The sequence below is a fragment of the Hypomesus nipponensis genome, chromosome 7, assembly GCF_054491055.1.
Source record: "Hypomesus nipponensis isolate SF chromosome 7, ASM5449105v1, whole genome shotgun sequence".
NCBI lineage: Eukaryota > Metazoa > Chordata > Actinopteri > Osmeriformes > Osmeridae > Hypomesus > Hypomesus nipponensis.
The window spans coordinates 9,619,418-9,642,170 of NC_140367.1; the positions used below are offsets into that span (position 1 = coordinate 9,619,418).

At 47.8% G+C, this 22,753-nt stretch overlaps 1 protein-coding gene across 3 annotated transcripts in view; it reads right to left on the reverse strand.

The window, feature by feature from the left end:
- Window positions 1-4,271: 4,271 nt before the first annotated feature.
- The window catches only part of lmo3 (LIM domain only 3), a 34,990-nt gene continuing 16,508 nt past the window's right edge, over window positions 4,272-22,753 (reverse strand). For all 3 annotated transcript variants that reach the window (XM_084701418.1, XM_084701417.1, XM_084701416.1), the window contains exons 3-4: window positions 11,062-11,187; window positions 4,272-5,086 (exon numbers count right to left, since the gene is read on the reverse strand). In XM_084701418.1, coding sequence (XP_084557544.1) covers window positions 4,981-5,086; window positions 11,062-11,187 — 232 coding nt within the window. In that variant the 3' untranslated portion in view covers window positions 4,272-4,980. The remainder of the gene's footprint in view (window positions 5,087-11,061; window positions 11,188-22,753) is intronic.

The window sequence follows — 22,753 nt, forward strand, 5'->3', positions numbered from 1 at the left end:
ACAGAGAGCCGTCTTGGGTGGATTTTAGGGGTATGCTAGATCTGGACTGAGTTGATAACAAACACATTCCTGGAAGTCTTTAGGGGAAATTCTGTGAAGCAAGTCAGAGTTCTGTGGAGAGTCATCATGATGTCGGGTGGTTCATTTTCCTCCCACTAATACTGGAACACAGGAATCTGACCACCCAATGCACTACCCAAAAGAGCTTTCCAGTCTTAAAAGAAACAGAAACATAACTGAAACAAAACTGTTGATGGCTAGTGACCACAGTATCAGAATATCTAATCACCCAGTCCAAGTCCTCTTTAGAGCTTGGTAATGGCTTCACTGGGACAGCCTGGTGGGCCACAATCATTACCCATCCAATCATGTTCATTTAACTCATCATTTTGCTTTTTATTAAGCGAAACATGTCACAATTTATTGGCACTACCAGTCCGTGATCGACAAATCTGTGAAAGCGAAGCAAGCATCGCACATCATTACTTAGGGCTGAGTAATCTCTGGGAAGGGCATTCTCCATTGGGTAACACACTCAAATCCGACCAAAAATACAAAAGTCCATTATCCCTGCAATAAAGAGCTAATGACCCAACAACAGGAATATATTTGCCAGGGCGCCCATCTCCTCGAAAGGGCCGAAGGATAAGGAGTCATTAGAGCGGCGTTATCTGGTCCAGATAGCATTGGCATGTCTGCAAAGATCATTATTTTTGCCCCTGGAGCCGTTTGCCGAACGAGGGAGCCGGGCTAACCACACACCCAGCGCAAACCGCTAACTCCGGGGTCAGCCGCGGCGCAGGGATGAAGACGCTAATGATACGAGGGCTGGCAGCTAATGCTTTTTCTAAATGCTCCTAATGACTGTATTGTGGGAAAACTTCAGTTTTGTTGTCTCCCTTTGTGCTTTGTCAGCTCCAACTTGCTGTTGGGGACGAATGTTTCATTTCTACGATCTTCACTTCTTCTCAACCCTTTTCAGGCTTTAAATACATCTCACCGAACACCCCTGTGAGCTGTTTGAGTGCCTGATTTTGTAAAAAAAAAAAAAAAAAAAGGCTGTTAAATAAAATACAGTTTTAAACACGGTTGAGACTCCTAGTTCTGACTCCCTTTGGTAATTGACACGTTTATGTACAGGGATACTCAGCCATTCAGAGGGACACTGGGGAATATGTGAAGCCTGACTCAAAATGTTTTAGTGGAGAGTGTTCAAAGTTATGGAAACTTTGAATATTGAGTCGAATTTCAGATATCCTTTTAATGAAAAGTCTTGAGCCATTTCCTGTATTATCGGAAGTTCTGGAACCTCAACGGTGAAGGTGACCTATATGTTCATCTACCAAGTGATTAGTCTTGTGGAAATTGTTGACCTTGCTTCAGTGATTGATCTCCCCACCTCCATCATAGATACTGACTGTCTCTCCGCCTTCAAGAAAAGGCCAAAGACGCACTTGTTCTGGGAGTACACCGGGACTTATCACAGATTTGTTGGATCAGATGTTAGCTTATTTCCTCCAGGAACACAATGACAATTATTAAGGGACTTGTTGCTCTTGTTGGTTGGTTGTAACTGATTTAAGTATTTGTACTCACTGTGAATGATATTATTGTTGCTTGCTTTCCTCCAGGTACACTCTACCACTTTCGAGGATCATGTTGTTTAATTGTAATTTGTTTAACGACATGCTCTTCTGGTTCTAGACCTCGGCACTTCTTTGCTTTTCACAATGTATGCTTCAAGTTTTTGGCTACCCGCAATGTTTGGAGCTATCTCGTTGTTTATGATCATTGACCTATGCACTTTTTGTAAATCTCTACTGGAAGTCGCTTCGGATAAAAGCGTCTGCTAAATGAATGAATGTAAATGTAAAGATGTGTAGGTTACGTGAGAGTTCTGTATTGTATTGTTGCTTTGTGTTGTCAAGGTCAAACAGCAGACTGTTATTGTTCTGGAGAAATCATTAGTCAGCCAAAGGCTCTGTGATGTCAGCTGGTGCCTAACCCCCAGCCAACTGTGGCCAAAGTGGAGAAATACATATTTTTGTGTGTGGACATTACAGAGAAGGCTATGTATGTTTATTTATGATAATAAGCATGTTTCTACAAAGGATTAAACTGTAGATGAAAGCAGATGCGTTTGGTTTCAACTGAATTAATGTGCTGCTTGCACAAATTCTAATTACTGTGTATTGGCTTAAATTAGCATTCTAACAATAGCAATGGGGATGAGACAAAATGCTCAAGCAACTTCAGAGAAACAAAGCCTTTGTTCTCCTGGTAATCAGCTAATATCGTTTGAAAGATACAGTGGGACAGTGCTTACAATAGTGTGTTGCATCATGACTGGGAAGACAATGCCAACAATGCGGCAGCATCCATATGATCCTTCTGCCCGTTCCACTATGGATCAGGTTAGCAGCATCAGGGTTAGCATCCGACAGCCTATCAGGAGAGGTGTAATCGCACGTGACACGTGTCTACCATTAACGAGAATCCTCCCTTTGGTTTGCAAGGTTTGCTCTAATTTGACGAGGCTGTAATCTCCATCCACGTTGAGGGTTGCCATCTTCTAAAAGACTTTCAACAGCTTGGGTCTAATCAAAGAGTTTCTTTGGCTTCTTTGTGTGTCGGGATAAGGAAATTCAATTAGCTTAATTGGTGTGGATATTACACTCTGTAATGTGATGTGAGCATCACTGTCGACAAAACTTCATAGGGTACTTTCAAACCTCCCCGCTAATTAGTGCAATAAGTTTAACCCAAATGTTTTACCTCAGTGTTTCTAGATGGTTCTAAATCGAAATCCAGGTAATTAGCTGGAACAACACAGGGAAGATAGTGCTTCTACTTGAAGGCCGCTGAAGGCAAAGTGTAAATGAAGTGTGGGTTTGTGTTAGATGTTTGACACATGACAGTACTGAAATAGAAACACACTTCCCTCCAAGCTTATTGTGGTAACAAAAGCAGTTTTGAATCCCGCCATATAAGAACAGGAATCAAAAACGTCAATAGTGTCCTTCCAATGAGAAATTATCGGCTTAAACCAAAGTGATTGAAGGGCACTTGCTTTTCCTTGTGGCAATTACAGCCTCCATTTCATCAGAACCGAAAGAAAGAGCATTTTATAGGTTTTAGAAAGACAACAAACATGTGAGAAAATGATTGCACTTTAGATCAATCATATATCATCGGCTGCAACATGGTCTGGTGGTTAGGGTAATGGGCAGAGAACAGATGCTTTCTGGTGGCTGGTTTGCATCTAATGCTGTGCCCTTGAGGCACACACTTAACCTTAGTTGCTTCAGTAAACACCGGGACTGGGATATGTAAAGTGTAAGGAGTAAACTTTCTTTGGATTTGAAGGCATGAGGCCAAAATGAGTCCAAATGCAAAAGTGGTGCTTTGGGAAAGAGGAAAAAACACACTACACACATCGCTAACACAATAAAACTGTATTACATTTGTGCTTAAAATTATTACAATACAGTATTTACAAGCGTTGTCCTAAAAATAAACATCTCATGCTGGATGACACATAAAAAGAAATCATTATACAACAGCAAGCAAAAGGAATATTTCTTTTATGTACAACCACGATTTACAAATGAATCAACCTTACGTTTAATTTTTTGTTTACCAGCACCCTATTTGCGTTAACTGCTGATGCATTTGCTTGCAAATGATGAAAAGCATGGTTGCTCTTACTGTCTGGTAAAGTCTCTACAGTTATTTAAGCTGAGTCATCAAAAACATGATCGTCTTCTGATGTAAGGTAAAAGACCCATTGTGGCTTGAAGTCACAGTGACCAAGCACCCATACACCAACTGGTAAGGCGACATCATCGTGGTTTTTTTGATGACAGTAAGTGCTAAACTGTGAGCAATGTCGTAAACCTGGCAACCGCTGTCACATTGATAAAGGTGGAAAAAGGGTCTTGAACAGTGATTGGATTCAAGTATCAGCATGTTACATCAATGGGGACAACAGGTGATGCACTGAGAGCTTATCAAATAAATACAGTGTACAAAAAGTAACAACCCATAACACCACCACCGCCCCCCCTCCGCCTCCACCCCACCCCAGTGCGGAGTCTTCTAACACCCCACCCCTCCCCCATCACGTCCCTTATCCAGTAGATCAGCTCCCAGTGTGAAAGCAAGGCTTTTTTTTTCTTTTTTTTTTAGCAAATATGAGGGCTCCATCAAAAATGACACAAACCCAACACAACCCCCCCCCCCCCCCCCCTCTCCCCGACCCACATCCAGTGCTCTTTGGAGAGTGTCTGTAAAGCAAGTCAGAGCAGGGCTGAAGTGGTAGATTGGGATTATGACAGAATTGATACTTTGGGTAAAAAAACAAAACAATCCCTCCTCAGCCTGAGGTATGACGCTCACACGCGGACGCTGTCTGTCCCCCTGCCTGGGGAGTCAGGGGGTTCCCGGCCATGGCCACCATGATTGTTTCGACCGTGACCCCCTCTTGAGGGAATGGGACGGTAATTGTTAGGATTTGGGAAGGGGGGCCTCTGTGATTCAGTGTTACTGCAGGAGATTGGGAGATGCCCCATCATCTGAAGTTGTGGCGGACAGCTTTGTCAGGCCTGCGTTTAGCGGCAGGCGGAAAGGCAGCATTCATCAGAACACAAAAAACAACAAATGCAACTTTTTTTTGTTTGTCGTTGTCGTTTTTTTTCTTATTTTTTTATTTTTTTATTTTTTTTACAAGTAGTCCATGGTAACTTCTTAGAGGCCTCCCCCTAAAAAACTCAGTCTCTATGGCTATTCTGTACAGCAGAGGTCCCTTAGAAAGGTGGGCAGGTTGGGTATTTACATGTGGGGCCAGATGGTGCTGGAGAGGAGGCATTAGTGCTTTTGGTGGGTGATTGCAAGACCTCCGCCCTTCAGTCTCTCTCTGTCTCCCACTCCCCTTCTTTTCTAGTCCTCCTCCTCCTCCCTCCTTCTCGCCATCTGTGGAGGTCAGCGGACTTGTGGTGCGTAGCCCTCCTTCATCAACCCTTCCTCATAGTCCGTCTGACACAGGATCATGTTGTTCTTCAGGAAGAACTTGTCTCCCACACAAAACCTGCGAGAGAGAAAGAATGACAGAAAGAAAGAGAGAGAGAGATGAGGAGAGGGAGAGATAAATGTTTACATAACCTTCAAAACAAGCATCTCACATCATTAGCGCTTGGCTGTAGGCTAACCCTGGCTGGCTGGATTGTTAGCTAGTTAGCTACCGGGAGATAACCCTCCCGGTACCACATGCTTTTTACTGCACCTACCCTCCTTCACCCCCCCGACCCGCCGACCTCACCCCTCCTTCAGCCTAACGGGGACTGTGTGCAGACGAGTTCACCTCCAGAACGCACTCAACTCGATTCCAACGAAGCTTCGAAGTGTGAATGTATATGCACTGTTATCTCCTGCCCAGATCGCCGGGGGGAGACTCTATACCTGCAGCTCTTACATAACCCCCCCTTACCACCGCCCACCTTACCCCTTGCCTGGAGTAGCAGGCAGGGCCAAACGTCATGCTTGACCTTTCGCACATAGGCGAAGTGGAGATTATGTTGAACGGGAGAACGTGCGCGAGTGAGAGAGACAGAGAGAGAGAGAGAGGGAGGGAGGGAGGGAGGGAGGGAGGGAGGGAGGGAGGGAGGGAGGGAGGGAGGGAGGGAGGGAGGGAGGGAGGGAGGGAGGGAGGGAGGGGGAAATGAAGAGAGAGAAAGCACTACTCCACCGCCACGCTGTCCCGAGGGTTGCTTATCTCACTCGCTGTGAGAGTCGGACAAGGTCGGAGAGGGCTGGACTCCGTGTTTTACCGGGGATTGGTGGGGGTGGGAGGTTGTTCGAGGCTCATCTGTGTTTGACTTCTCCCTGCCTGTCCACATGGAGACCCCCGCCTACAGGGAGCCAGAAGGACCCGGGCGGTGGGGGGAAGGAAGGAAGGGGGAAGATACTGCACACTCTGTCGAGGGTGGCTGAGGTACCTGAGACTAGCTACGTTTGGGGCCAAGGGGTTGAACGCTTGGCTGACTAGAAAACTACAAAGACAACATAGACACTGTGTTGTCCTTATTTGACATGACTCACCAGGACTTTACTTTGTAATACTTTCCCTAGACTGTTGGCATTGGTCCTGCTTGTCAAAGCTTTTTGCAAACTTTTATTTTCGCTGTCGGAGCCAATGTCAGGCCCAGGCGTGGCACCATTAGGACGGATCAAATCTAACAAGTAATATCCATTCATCTTGATTGTTGACACGGTGATTAACAGGAAGCAGAGGTGTGCTTAAAGTAATGGTGTCATCCGCTCCAATAAAAACGTCCAGTCTAAATGACACATTCTTTCCCAGAATCCATTAGTGTCCGTCTCTACTGACACCGTGCCCCCTCCCGCTCTCCCTGCGCCTCGTACCTCGTTTTTTCCCTTTCTCGCCCCGCTAATAGGATTCCTCTCTGTTTATTTACAGCCTTTTTTTTTGTGGGTTGGGTTGGGTTGTTGCTCTCGTCGCTCCCTCCCTCTCTCTCTCTTTCTCTCTCGCGCCTGCACTCTCTCCCTTCTCACGCCTCTTACCCTTGTCCCCCACTTATTTCACACAGCCAAATTGTTTCTGCTCGGTGAAATGTCAACAGCATATGTAACATCTGTGGACCAATTATGATGAGGATATTACACTGGGCCCGTCAGAGGCATGTCTAATAAAGGACCTTGTGCTGCCCTACCATTCCCTATCTCTCCGACAAACGCATGGCTCCTACACGGCTCTTTGTTTAAAGGCTCCTAAAAGTACTGTACATGCTCATTATTTAGCAAAGCCTTGACCCTAATATAGTCTTCCACCGCCCTTGCAAACAGAAAGAAGTCATCATTTCCATGAGTGATCTAAAATGATTACGCATCATGGCTACATGGGTTTAGAGGTGTGGAGGACTGAATCTCTTTTTTTCTTGTTGCATTCCCTGCCCTGTCATTCTTGTACCCCCCTCCCACCACACCCCTCAACACACGCGCACACACGCACATCTTTCTTACTTCCTTTACTTAGAGGTGACTGAGAATAATGAGTCTTTGGAGACCCCTTGTTGCAGGGGGAGGAGGGGGAAATGCCTTCCACACTCGCGCACTTAAAAGATGTATTGCGATGCCAGCTATTTGCCTCGAAGGCCTGTGTTAACTAGAGTAGTCGCTTTCCTCTCAAACGAAGGAACAGGGAGATTGTCAAAGGGAGAAAATGGTCTCTCCAGCACCAAACCTAATTACAGTTGGGATACAGCGAGGTTCAGAAACAGTTGGCCCAATGACACCGATGCTTAATTGTAACAGCATGTAGCAAATCTTTTTTTTCTTTCTCTGTCTGATTGCTGCTGGGCAATCAGAAAAATACCACAGGCTTGGGAAGGGTTTTAAATACCGACTTGTCAGACTCTTGCTGCGTTTGAAATGTCTCATTTGAAAACTAATCAGCGGATGTTATTTTAATGCGAGAGATAGGGTTCCGCCGGGTTGTGCATTCCGTCTCCTTCTCTAGTTCGAAGTAATCAACACCTAGCGCACCCAATGTGACAGCTGAGTCTGCTGAGGCCTACAGAGTCGAACTCTTAACGAACCTAACACACCACTGTGTGCTGCGGCACTAGCCTGGTCCAGCCCAATTGGTGTCACTCTCCCCTTGGAGGGCACCCGTCTGGGGCACACTGGAGACGCACTCCCCCACCCCCCTCGCACCCTCACCCCCTTATCAGCACTGACCTTCCCTTGCACTGTCACCCTACCCTGCTCTCCGCTGCTCCCTTGCACTCCGGCCTCTCCCTGGAGTCTCTCTAGACTGTGGCCTCCAGCTCATCAGGGGGGAAATTGGGCCAGCGCTGGCTGGATGATGAGGCCGGACGACAGCCCCATCGATTAGCTGTCCCCCAAGGGCTGATCTGTGGCTAACGGCTTGCTGGAAGAAGTCTCATCTCTGCAACCCCCCAACCCCCACCCCCCACACACACACACACTCTTCCACCATCACCACATCTCTCCCATTCCCACCTTAAGAGCCAGCCCCTGCCCCAACCCCCCCCCCCCTCCCTCCTTCCCTCCCTCCCTCCTTCCCTCCAAATCCAACCCCAACCCAGTCACACCGCCGCAGCATCTACACAACCTCCGTCTTGCAGAGAGGGTGGGGGGGGTAAACTGGTGAGGCTGATGAGAAGGTCACGGGTGTGGATTTATGTCCAGTTTAACAGAGTAAGGCCAGACTCGGGGCAGACATGAGCAATCAGAGCCAATGCGCGAACCAATATCTCCAGTGATGGACCAGGGACAGAAGCTATTCTCTACCTCAGCAAGACACCATAGCCGGCCAGGCACGGAGGAGAAGAAAACATCTCCCTCCCTCCCTCTCTCGCTCACTCGCTTGCTCCCTGGCAGATACACAAGTAAGATAACTGGTCAGACTACTTCCATTTCTCTTATTTTCCACAGGAGGGGTTTTCGACTTTCGATGCTTCTTTCGAGGGAAAGACACAACTGCCATTTTGATGAAGGGAAGGAACCCAGGAGCAGGTCGTGATCAGTATGACATGCTCACTAACAGGCCACTGTCTCCCAGACCCGGTTCCCCCTAGCCTGGGTTAATTGGACCATCACTTAAACAAGAGACTTAACGGTGGAGCATGGGAGGCCCATTAGGGCCTAGCAGTGAGTCCCTGATGAAATCAGAATAATAACTGACTACATGGTCCCCATCCCCCTGGTATAGAGAAGAGCAGAGGCACGGCCGGGTCGACTCTCAAATCATCCAGCAGTTGGGGCGGTGGTGGATGACAGTGCACCAAAGGGCGGCGGGGGGAGGAGGAGGGTTTGGAAGGGTCTGGTGGGTGTGTGTGTGGGTGGGTGGGTGGGGGGGAGAAACTGAGGGGTGGGGGGTGGGGGTTGGGGAGGACTGCTAACTGACGTACTTGATAGTAGCAATTTAACCTTCAAACACCATAGCCATCTGCAGCTGACCCTCAGGAGCCGGGGGATAATTATACAGAGCGACCCCTCGTGAACCCCCCCCCTCCCTCCCCCCTCCCTCCCCCCTCCCTCCCACCCTCAGCCCCGCCTCCCCCACGCTATCGCCTTGCTCTGTTTATCAGATTTCACATTTTCCGACCATGTTCCGCTGAGAAATCTCTCCATCAATTTGCGAGATGGATGAGATTGCTTTATTGAAGGGCCGAGGCCCTTTCAAGTCTCGAAGTGCTGGGAAATGAGAAGGGAACAAGCTGCTGGGAGGATGCACATGGTCAGAGATCAGTGTGCCAGACAAAAAGCACCACAAACCCTGTTTTCGTTTCCCACAGTAAAGATTTGATCAACTACAGCCCGATCTCTTGGATTCTGACTCGGAGGAGTGCAGTATTTACAATCAGGAGGTAAAGGTTCGCTCGGTGAATGTCTGTCTGCCTTAGTGACTATTGAGATCGGATTTGTTCCTTTCTTTGTCGTTCATGTGTTTGATATTCATTTTCTCCCATTGTTGGTTCTAAGTCAGTCTGATTGGGCCTAGGTGTGGGCTATATTCACAGAGCTTGACTTGGGTGATAATGTATCAAAAGAAGATTTGCTGGAGGAAAAGGGGGGGACGGAAATGAACGGAAAAGTCGACTTCCTTGTATGAGGTTTTATATCAAACACACCCTAGCTCTCGCAAACAGGCTCGGGAACAACAAAGTACGTCAGACGAGCCAGTTGGCTTGTGGGTGTTTAAGTATGGGTGTGAGTGTGTGTATGAGATAATTCCTTGTCACTTTGCTGACAAAAGAATTCTGTCTGTTCCATGATAGGGAGTATTTAGAAGAGGGGGTTGGGGGGTGGAATGGGAGTTTGGGGGGTGGGGTGGGGGGCAGTGGCAAAGTCTTTGAGTATCAATTTTCACTGTTATGTTTTCCCTGCCAGTAAAAACGAGGGCCAAATCGTTCCTGGGATGACAGAACATTCTTTGAGCTTATTTGGTTGAACTACAGGGGTTGTGAATGCAGGGGAGTTCTTCTGAGGACAGCACTTGAGAGCTTGAATGACGTCCCCCAAAAACTCAACCGAAAACAACCCCTCTACACCCCCCCCCCAAAAAAAATAAAAATAAAAATATATATACACAAAAAGTCAAAGCTGAGCAACGGCTTCAATTAACCGTAGCACTGTGCGATAAATCTTCGGTGAGGCGAGCACCGGTGAAATTGTGATGGGCAACCGAATCTAGCTGGAAGGCCACGAAGGACTGTGGGAATTGCCCCAACGTCGATTTTATTCAACAGTTCGCTGGCCGCTCTAATGTGAAAAGAAAGATTTGCCCCGCGCTTAAATGGGTTTTAATGTGGACGACCAGAGTTGGCCTGCCTGGGCCTGGGTGATGAAGATTAGCTGACTTCTTGCATTAGGGGAGGCTGTCTCGTGCAGCCAGCTGAAGTGGCAAGACAATAACCCAGTGCTAATTGTGCGTAACCAGGCCCTTCGCCTTTACTGTGCAATGTGCCTGGTGTGTGTGTGTGTGTGCGTGCATGTCTGTGAGAGAGACAGGGAAAGTGAGAAAGAGAGAGGGAGGGGGGGAGTTGAATTAGGGAATGAGGTTAGTCGCGTATCATACAAATGGCTTTCTGAGGAACACCTAAATGTTCTCATTTCATGGTCGTTATTTCAGGAATATTTAAGGTATAGCCAAACTAGTGTTGAGATGTCCCAATAAACCCTATTAAATGATTCTGGTGTTTGTGTTTGTGTGTGTGTGACACACAGCTCTCCTGGTCCAGGTACATGCATTACAGCAGTAGAGCTCCATAATCACTCTGCTGTGTTCAGCCCAGGGCCCCTAAGGCCTTGTGTCTGTGTGCACACAGGCCTCCCTGATAAATCTCTGACATGGAGACCTGTCCTCAACTATCAGCCCCACTAACAGGGACTACAGAGACTGATCTAGAATGTACACTGCCATCCCTGGTTCCCAACAAGGCTCGTGATTGGTCTAACGGTGGTGGTGGTGTGAGGGAGGTGGGGGGCGGGGGGGGGGACATCGCTTCGATCACTCACCTCTGATTGCAGAGCTGGCAGGCGAAGCAGTCCAGGTGGTAGACATTCTCCTTGGCCCTCATGACCATTTCGAAGGCCGGGATGAGCTTGCTGCACGCCGCGCAATTCCCCGTCACCCCAAACAACCTGCGTGACACAAACACAAGAAAACCAAGTCTGAGCTCGTGTGTTTCGCCCCCGAAATCCCAAGGACGCCCCAAACGCCACGACGACGGGGATTTTACACGGATGTTTATTTCACGCGCCGTCACGTGAACAGACACTCCAGACTGCGACGGAAGGATCACAGAGTTTGTTCAGGACTGACCCTGTGAAGGTGTGCTGGCTTTTAGCGTACATGAAGACAAGCCGGCACCCATATTCACACCCCAGAAATATGACGGACAAGGCTTAGTCTGGCACAGTAAAAAACAGCAGGCAGGGCCCCAGTTTGGCCCCATAGAAACTTATGGGACATGGCTGTGTCCCCAACGCCCTGGGAGAGACCTATTATTCCTTTTGTCTGCTCCAGGGACATTAGTGTGAGTATTCATTAGGGGTTCAGAGCTGTTACTCCACAGCGACCTAGACTTGGATGGAAGGGGGGGGGGGGGGGGGGGCGGGCGGGAGGATGAAGAAAAAATCTGATACTGAAATCATATAACAAAATAACCTATTAGGCCGACTTCTTGAGGCAGTTTTAGCCATCATTGTTAAAATGATAAAACTGCATGCCACTCTCAGAGTCTGTTAGAGATCGCAATCTGATAAATGATCTGAGGGCCCGGGATATGTATGCTTGTTTATCAACCTTCAGAAAGTATGTTTCCCCAAGGCGAAGAAAGCAGATAGATTGTGCCCTCATGAATAGCTAGTGAATTAAGGGCCACAGCCGACACACCTTGAGACAATGAAGAATATGTCCCATACCGGCGTAGGTAGCTAGCTATGGCTAGCAAATCTAGGTCTGGAAAGCTCCAATGAATCCTTGCCGGTTTAATTAAAAGAATTATGCCTTTCCCTTTGAGCTGTCTAAATATAGATACGTTTGTGTTATCTCTGGTCTCTTCTGTAGCTCTTTCAACGCAAATGTGCATTGCCTGCAGGGCCTCCACATGAAATAGATGATGATGATTTCCCCCCTCCAAAGCCAAGGAATTGATCCCCAAAAATCTTTTGAAATGAATAAAGGAAGGGGATGGATTTAGAGTTAGATAACAAGGATGAGTTTGGATGAGAGGAGAGAAGAGAAGGGTAGAACCAGCCCATGTATGGCAACATTCAAGACAGTGTACAGAGGAATGATGGAAGCCACCCCTAAGCATTGACACCTGAATAATCCTGACTGAAGGTTTCAAGGGGTTGATTGCTATAAATAATGGAAGCTACCCGTGTGAGAGTGTAATGTTTTAAGCTTTTTGGCTGTCAGGTCGAATCAAAGCAGCGTTCCGTTTTCCCTTTCCCAATGTCTGTGCCCTCCTCTCATCTCATGCAAATTTAAAGTAGCCTACACCTTTGACAAAGATTGTCACGTTGTTCAGCTCTCAAACAATTCAGGCAGGAGCTCTTTGCATTGGCAAACACAATGCGTGTATGTGTGCGTGTGTTGGTACTCTCGTATAAAGACCCTTATAGGACGTGAGCTGATCCAATATGTTTACACACCCCTTTTCTCCTTGAATTTCAAAAGCTGACATTGACAGCTGCAGAGCAAAGTAACAAGATACAAAACTATAAATGAACAGAACTAGATGATTCTGGTATATAAAAACAAGAGGCAGGAGCCCTGTGCATCCCCATGGCCTGTGGGTATTCATACAATACCTTAGACTTCAATCAAACATCCAGATATCGCTCTTTAAATAACACAATGAAGTTCTGGAAGGTGTTTTCGTATCATATTGGAATGCTACTGAGTTAGGCAGATATTCTGAAAGAATTCTTCCAAAACGTGAATCCATTTTCTATTTAGGAAATGGATTCCATGGTGAAGATACCTTCAATAAAGTTGCGATAAAAAAGCAGTTTTCTCCTCACAGAGTATGGAGAAAATAAGACCCATGGGTACCAGAAAGAGCACACTCAAACTCCACTCCATTCTCAAATCCACTTGTTTGCTGCATAATTCATAACAGAACGTCCTGCGCTACTGTGTTAACCGTTGGGTTAAATGATTAAAAGCGGCTCCTATCCTGCGCTGACTTAGGGGAACAATACATACATGGGCCTCCCAAATCAAACATTCTTTTTAGAGTCTGTGAGACATAGACAGAGTCCAAAATAGGAGGCATCGGGTCTACTAATAGTCGTCTGCGGTTTACCCAGACTGCACCACTCCGTGCCCAGTGTGTCAGAGCCAGCTCGGCAGACAGGCAGCGCTCCACAGTGCCTGTGTGGCAAACACACTTCAAACCCCGGCACGCCAAGACTTTCCAGCAAGCCCCTCACCCTGTGGGGAAGGGAGGGAAGATGGATGGAGCGTACCTGCCACTCGTCTCTTGCCACGCTCCGCCGGTTTGATGCCACAGACGCTAATGGCTCTCGAGGGAGGCGGCAAATTAAGCGCGGTTTGCTTGTAATGAATTCAAAGGCACACTCTCCAACGCAAACCTCAGGAGGAGACCTTACAGGCCCCGTGCACAAGCCACACATAAACTCCCGCCCTCTACTTGCTTTTGGTGTGGGATTATCATAGGTAATAAATATATTAATTTCTAATGCATATCTATCAATCTGAGACTTGGATGATGTCTTGCTTATGTTGAGGAGTGCCGACTGTGGTTCTAGGCCAAAACAGAATAACAGATGTACGATGCGAGGTTGACACTGGCTCCACACCCATGGTTGACAAAATACCATGTATATTTAAAGAGGCCGCAGACGCAACATCAAATTAAAATTCATTCCTCCTCAAGTCGGAATGCAGGGAGAGCGAAGCGCCAAAGCGCCAAAAGGCACTCACTGTGTATCACTGCGCATCACGGCTGAGTGATACCTATTTGATGAGAGAAAAACAGACACCAATTAAATTATTCCACAAGGCTTTAGTCCAGTGGACCTCGAAAGCGGATCGCACCCTCAGATTCTTTTGGCTTCCGTTAAACTCCGCCCCTCCCTAGAAGAGCCAGAGCGAGATCATGTCAAAGGATTCAGTGAGCGACAGAAACCTGAGTCATTTAAGCACACTCAAACCACAAAGTGACTTATTGCTGATAATGAGATGAGTGTGTGAGCTGAAACACGGAAGACCTGAGCTGAACAAAAGGAACAAAAACTATTCTTGAAATTCATTTGACCGTGAGCAAGAAAATACCGTTACGTTATGCAACTTAAATATTGTAGTGAGGTTTCGATTGTCTTTAGACGCCCTCATCTATGAAACAAATCACAAGACACAATTCATTGGCGATCGAACAAACTGACCAAAACAACTTGTATCTTAGGCGCTTATTAAAACACCACCGTTGCTGGTCTCAACCATCCTCCTGCTAGAGTAATCCTCAAATATTGAGGGAAACTAATTAGGCAATACTTTATTTCAGGGCTAATCTGTTTTTTAGAGGTAGAAAAGAAGGGGGGGGGGGATAACGGTGGGTAGTAGGGTTAAGGTGGGGGGTGGTGACAAAAGAATGATAACGCCACAACCTCCAGAGCCATTTTAAAATTCTGACAGTGGCTCCCCCATCTCTCTCCTCTTGTCCCCCCACCTTCCCCCTCCCCCTCCCGTGACTTCAATTGCTCTGGCCTCGGCGTGCATTCATCAGCTGCCGAATTAGAATTTGTTTCCTCACAAACCATTGATCATCGGCCTATTACTAGGCAAATGACAGTTAATTACCCACTACATTAACCACCGGGACCTGGGGACCGGCTCCGCGTGCCATCAGTCAACATGATGAATGTGGCAAGTTCAGTAATGCACGGCCGTTCTCCCGTCCTCCTGCCATGCCGAGAGCAAGGCCTGGATCTCACTCCCGGGCACCCAGGGAAAATCTATGGCAATCTGCATAATTACAGGCTCAGGGTTAATAACAGACAAATGATTTGTTGCGTTGTTCTGATGCCGGCCTTTCATTATTTCTTCTTTCCGGAGATGCGCTACATGGCGGTGTCCGTCGGCCAGCCAGCGCCTGCCTCGGTAACACCCTTGCTGCCTCCGAGGCATGACAAATGCTGTGAGATGGTTGCTGAGTTTGTGGAGCGCCAAAGAGAAATGTGTTCCCAAATAAGACAAGGCCAGGTCTACACTTTTGGATGTAAGTAATCAAAATGAAACCAACTGCACTCAACTTTCACTCGTACATACCAGGTGTTGGAAGTAGACACCCAGTGAAGAGAGAGGAAGTTTTATAAACTGAAAATAGAGAGCGCAGGGCGCTGGGCGCTGAAAGGAGATGGAGAGATGGGGAGTGTGCCTTTATGCTGGGTGGGTGGGGGGAGGGGGCGTGCAGCGGCAGTTATGGGTGACAGATGTAATCAGACTTGTGCGTTCGTTCTTCAGCTGAGTCCCCCCCCCCCACTCCGACACCCTCACTCCCGCATGTGTGATTGTCAGTGATTAAACAACTCTGGGGGCAAAATTATTTCAATTACCGCGGGCGTGACCTGGGATAAGATTTTCCTCCTTGAGTGCCCCGACTTGCCTGGCTGCCGCCTCCATCAGTTCTCATCTGCACCTGGACTCTGATATCCTAATGATGAATTATGGCCTCCTCTCGGAGAGAGTGTCAGCCATACAGAGAAACGTTCTCCCACCCCAACTGTCAGCCCTCGCTGGCTAGAGAGCGCTAGCTGGTATCTCTACTAATTAGCTCTTAGGGAAACGGCACATGGCTACGATGTGCGAGTACTTGTTCTCTAGCACTAGCTCTCTCATGCAGACTAAGCTCCTTTCGCCGCAGTAGAAAGGAGACCGAAAGAGAAGGCTGAGGAATGAAAGGGCATTCATCATGAATTGGAATCGTTATTCTTTCCATACCAGAGTGTTTTTCACACAGATTTGATTCAAAGTTGTACGATTGAAATATATATATATATATATATATTCTTGTTAGCCAGAAGTGCGACTACATTGACCTTTCTGTTTAAAAGTTTCACCGCGTTCCTCTACTTTGAAAAACAACATTATTATCGGCAGCATATTGTGCGTGCAGCACAAGCAGAAAAACGTGTCCATACACAGGCACTCAAGTGGCGACAAACTGTCAGAGGCCAGTCTCACCATTACCATTCCTAGCCTCTTACAAAAACAACTGATAACTCTCTCTTTCAATGATCCATCCTGCAAAAAAAAAAAAAAAAAAGTGAGAGAGGCTTGGGGAGGGCTTTCAGCTAGAAATGTTGGCAGGGATGTGCGAGGATTCGAGAGGCCATTTTGAAGAGGGTGTAATGAAAGTTTTCGACCCCCGCGGGGGCCAGATGTGGCATTTGATAGGCAGTTCCCTGTGCCAACCCACCTGCAATCCCCAGACTGATGCCAGGGTACGCCACACTAGCCCTGCAATTATCTGTACCAAACATGCACAGTCCCACGAGTCAGTACTCTTCACAGCTAATTTAGCTAATCTTTACTGGAGGGGGGACGGTCCAAAAAAATAAATTTGTCCAGGCGACTGAACTCAAAACCATTTAGTTCAAATAGAAATACCAGCACCGCAAGCCTGGGTTTCACACATGGTGACAAAATGGTGGCTGTGTTATTCAAGGGGAAAGGAAAGAGTGGCCGGTTTGAGACAGCGAGTAACATCTGGTCGTTCCGAGTTTGAGTCCAACTCGTGCTTTGTGCACCCTTTGCTTACACGTTCGGAACTCTTAAAAACCCTTTCTGAGTTGCATCTGAATATACACTCAACAGAGTTTCACCTCTGGTTTGGGGATTAATTGGCAATGCCCTTCATTATCTGGAGTGGCATTAGTGTAGTTTGTAATGGCACAGCTGCTTCACTCGGCTACGGTGGAAAATCCCGAAATTACAAAGGCCACTAAGAGCTCTACTTAATAGCCTCCATAGCAAACCTCTATGAGGCTACACTCAAAGAGTAAGCGGTAAATGGCATTGTCATTCGAAGGCTGTAATTTTTTTTCATCGCATCACATTCCTCCCGCTCTTTGGAAAAACAAAACAATGCCACCCTACCCTTGACCCTGCCGAAAGCGACCGCGACCTCTCTCATCAGGACAGTTTAGTGCCGGTAGAGGAGGGTGTGGAGGGAGAGATGCTAGAGTATGTGACCCTACTTCAGATTTCGATCGGCGGTGATTACAGGTGCCCATTCTGACCCCTCAGCATTTTCAGATTACATGTGAAAAGCCCAATTTAATTACAGGAAGTCAAGAACACACACATTTGCAAGATTGGGCATTACAGGCAAGGTAATTGCCAGACGTGTGAAGTGAATTGTAGTGTTGGGAGGTTAATGGCGGCCAAGCTTTCCTAAGCACAACATAGCAATTACAGGGTGCCTTCGAAGCTTTTAACATCTATGTGCCATCTCATTAAACTGAAAACGGTGGTGGTAGAGTCGGGGGGGGGGGACATGGTCACATTTCTTTTGTCTCCATTTTTTTGCCCGGTACTTGAGAGTAACTCAGATGGAGAATGAAAAGGCTTTCATACAATATATAACGGGGATGACATACTCGTTTGACACTAGCCAGAGAACACGGAGACATGAGAGTGCTGGCAGCGCTGGCTTTAGAAGTGGAAAACGACCGATGGAGTGTCCTTGATTGGGGACACGAAGCTGGAGTGGCCCGTGTTCTCCTCGCTCATCCTCTGGTGAACGCTGGCGTGCCCTCGTGGTCTGTCTTCGGGAACACGGAGAGAAGTGCTGTGCAATACAACAGCTCTCCCTCACTGATGTCATACACACACCGTAACACCTTGTTGCCAGAGAGCCTAAGGTTTGTCCTGTCAAAACAACGACGGGAAAAGTATGTTGATAAGCCCAGGCAACCGTGTTTGGGAGAGTTTCTGGGTTGACTATGGTGGGGCCTTATCAGGGAAAATATGATTGATTGACAGGTTGTTGTAACACTCGACTTGGATACATTCTAAATATTTTCACTGCTGCCTTAAAGCCGGTCATCACTGGCTGTCAGCTGTAATACATATCCACATTTATTCTCAGGCAATTTCCTTCTCCTATTATCCTGTGAGCTATGTATCAGAGAAGTCAACTAAAAAAAAATACTCTGGCGTGTCTGTCTTCTTTGACAGAATATTTCATTAGTCAGTTTAACTTAAAGGAAGTAAAAGGCCTCTTCCGTGTGACACTCCCATTCTCAGATTCCATCTGTTAAAGGGACTTCAAAAACCAACTTGATTAATTTCGTTTTTTTTATGGGTCGTCTAATAAGTGAATTAAGAAATACTTAATGCAGGATTTTAATGAGATGAAATTCTAAATGGCACCCTGTATTCAGCCAGAGGGATCTTTTTGGTGGAAAATAATGATTGAAATGTTTTAATCACTGATAAAACACAGATTTAGATTTTTTTTATACACATATATATATATATATATATATTCCGCATGGGGCTGAATTAAAAAATCCACCTTGATATTACTCAGAGTAAAAGTAATGAGTGGAATAAAGATAAAGCCAGATGAACTCTCAATCAATATGTTTTCTTTTTTCCCTCCCCTCTTTTGAAAATCTAATTAATTATACACATCCCTCAGTATCAAAAGCTTGGCTGCTTTGTGCCTCTTACATATGGGTATCAGAGCAATGCATTAGTAACGGGAACACCTACATTTCCTGGGGTTGTAATCACTCTTTATTGTTCTGACGGGTGGTTGGAAGGGGGGGGGGGGGGGGGGGTGATCTGTTAAAATGATCTCACTATCCGAGCCCAACAAAGGAGGTCTCACTAATGAATGGACCAAGAGCAGCCAATTAATTTAATGAGAGCTTACAAAAGCCTTGGGTCTGGTGTATTCCAAATATCTGAAACCGTTAAAATATGTGAGTAGTTAAGACTTTCTATACCTCTAGAGAAACTGACTTGTTAACTATTTGTGGGAACGATCCATATGTGGACTGTTCCTTGGGCTGACATTGGCTTTACAGTGTGACATTGGCTTTACAGTGTGACATTGGCTTTACAGTGTGACATTGGCTTTACAGTGTGACATTGGCTTTACAGTGTGACATTGTAAATGGCGTAGAAAAAGTTATGAGTTACTGTTATTCAATGCAATTAGACACCAGAGTAATAAGCACGACTCTGGCGATATATAAACTGCTCAAAGACTTGCCAAGGGCTTGCCACAATTGCAGGTTAGCGTGGTCCCAACCTATGCCTGGCAATCAGAAATCAAATACAACAGCTGTTAATATCAGTAGTTCCTTCTTCGAAGATCCTTCGCTGATGATGTAAATCGACATCAATCCAAACACATAGTGCTATAGCCTGGTATCACTTCCTTGATGATATGGTGGGTGGGGGGGGCGGTGGTACTTCTGCATGCATAACAGCAACTCTGTGAGTGCAGCGGTACACCTTCCTTTCTGCGATGCAATACAAGCTGCTGGTGGTCGCCACCATTGATCAGGACTTTGTGGATGCGGCGGAGGTGGCTGAGAAATCACCAGACTGACACGCGGGGATGGCGCTGTGGCACAAGGACCCCCCTTTGATGGCCTCTTTAGCATTTCAGAGAGATTAAAAGTGTATGGAAAACTGGCGGAGAGCGCAATCAATGCAGCTACAGCAGCAAGCCACCAGCCCCCTCCCGTTCCACCGTCCTCCGCTCCATCCCCCCCTGCGCTCGTCTGTTTGCTGGTGTAATCCCAGCATCTCATCGCAGGCTGTTCAGATACACATTTAATGAAGGGGTAGGAACGACCTCAGGAGTGCATTGATTCCTTCTTAGAACCCTCCTCCCCACAGTCGCCCCCGAAACCAATTATAGATTGGATGGCTTCTAAATAATAGGACTTTCCATGGATTTGGTCGTAATGGTTCATTCCTACAGATGTCCCTCAATCTTCAGTGAGCTTTATGTATGGATTATTCGAACACAAACGTTCGAAACATTTTTTTTTGGGGGGGGGGAGTTTTTACGTGAAAACACATCAAAACGAATGTGGTTGGTCAGTTAAATCACTTGGGTTGTGATAAACACCACGTTAGGGTCAATTGATGATGTCGTTATTTCAAGATATTCCAACAACGAGCTGTACAGTAGCACTTTTGTGGCACTGGGGCAATGATGACGTCATCATGAAGTGTGAGGGAGGGGGGGGATAACGCCACGTTTGCCCACCCTGTCAGGTGACTTAATGAAGTTGTTAATTCCTTTGGCAAGAGTGACTTGTTTGTCGATGTACCCGGGCCAAGGGCAAACCGGTGCACGGCATTAGCATTCCACTCTTTCTTTGGGCTCCCTCATGAATAAATCAGGATGTTAAAATGGCCGCATTTACATCTCATTTTACACAAGCGTAGCACAGTGGCTGCTTCTGGATGGGCTTGGTTACGCAAGGTATGCCTTTCTTTCTTTCTTTCTTTCTCTTTCTCTTTCTTTCTTTCTTTCTTTCTTTCTTTCTTTCTTTCTTTCTTTCTTGCCCCTCGGTGTATCCTTCGTTATCACAAAGACTCAGGTTCAACTAGTCGTGAAGCATTCAAACGCCACTGTTATCATGAAGGCTCGAGCGACATAAAAAAAAAAACAGCACCATTCTCATCGAGCAGGCTCAGCTACAGGAAAACAACAAAGGGCTTTTTAGACGGCTGGTTCCCCCCCCCCCCCCCCTCTGCCATAGCTGGTGGTTCTGCCCAAGCGTTTACCTGAGCGACCGCAAAGAGAGAAGAAACGGCCCAGCCCGCATCACGCTGTCCATCTCCTCAGAGAACACAGACGGGGGGAAAAAAAACCTGACCATCTCCACCTGATCACCGGAGACATCTGGCTGCGATGTGGCCTATGACGGAGAGATGGAGTCAGGGCCGGGGGGCCGGGGGGGGGGGGCTGGGTGCGGAGCATACAATAGTGTCTGGCAGTTCCGCTAGGCCGCGCACTAATTGAGAAGTCGCTCAGGGGTTCAGCGGGGGGCCCGCAGCCCTGCGTAACCCATCCAAATCACGCCTGTAAGTGGGGCTGACACCGACCAATCACCATCTGGAGATCCCTATCCCTGTCCCCACCACCCACCCCCCCCTTCCTCTCAGCCCCTCCCTGCTCTGACATTATACAGTCATACTTGTGCTAGCCAGCTCTGGTCTCCCACTAGCTAAACCCCCACTCCCATCTCCGAGGGCCTCATTAACCAGTGGTGGTGCAGCAGGCCTGGCTGACACCCCCCTGATACTGATGACCAGGATAATTGGTAGTGAGCTCAACTGACTCACTGACTGATTGACTGACTGATTGGCTGGCTGCTTGGCTAACTGACTCACTGTTGGACGGACAGACTGACTGGTAGATTGACGCACTGACAGACTGGTTGGTCTCACTGCTGGTTAAGGATGTCCTGTGCAGGCCTTTTCCATCTCTGCATCGGAGATGGAACAAACCTCGTGGGCGTTTCAGAAACAGTCAAGGCGAAACACTCTCTGACAAAGATAGGATTGAAGCACGGGACGATGTGAAAACTATTGGACATTCAGTCATTGTTCCGTATCTGCCTCCAAATTTGGGCTTTGCATTCCACTGCTCATGGATGACTTGACAATTTCGGTCCTCTTCGAGATTGAGTCCGAGCAGAACCGATCCTCCCTTTTGTCCTCCCTCATCCCTCTCCCGGTCTTTCCAGAAGGTGATATAGGCTGTTGATCCTGCACGCCTCCACACCCCCTGGCCTGTGGCGCCCCGGCTGCTCAACCCAGACCCCGGCTGTTCAGCCCAGACCCCGACTGTTCAGCCCAGACCCCGGCTGTTCAGCCCAGACCTCGGCTGTTCAGCCCAGACCCCGGCTGTTCAGCACAGACCCTGGCTGCTCAACCCAGACCCCGACTGTTCAGCCCAGACCCCGGCTGTTCAGCACAGACCCTGGCTGCTCAACCCAGACACCGGCTGTTCAGCCCAGACCCCGGCTGTTCAGCCCAGACTTCGGCTGTTCAGCCCAGACCCCGGCTGCTCAGCCCAGACCCCGGCTGCTCAGCCCAGACCCCGGCTGCTCAGCCCAGACCCCGGCTGCTCAGCCCAGACCCCGGCTGCTCAGCCCAGACCCCGGCTGCTCAGCCCAGACCCTGGCTGCAGGGCTGAGAGCTGCCCAGAGAGCGGAGCTCGGGCCCGGGAGCAGTGAGTTTACCCGGCTGCTAAGTGCTCTGTTTGTACAGATGCGCGAGCACGCCCAGGCGCAAAACACACACATACGCATGAGGGGGGGAAAGGTCATACTTGCGAGGTGGCGGGGGGGGGGGGGGGGTGGGGGAGGGGGGGGAGAGGGGGGTAGGTCTACTTCGACTCACTATACAGGTACTCTCATACTCTTACTCTCTCTCTTTCTCTCTCCATTTCTCTCCCTCTCTCTCTCTCTCTCTCTCTCTCTCTCTCCCCCTCTCTCTCTCCCCCTCTCTCTCTGCGGGCACCGAGCCAGACCATCATCTGTCTTCATCTGCTCCGGCGGGCCCCATTAATCATGCATGGCTGCATTTGATCCCACCCGCCAGAACGCATCTGCTTTTGTCACTTGGAGCTATTTAGCATCAATAGTTAAAAGTGCGCCGGGCGAGAGAGGGGTGCAGCTTTTGCAGGGGAGG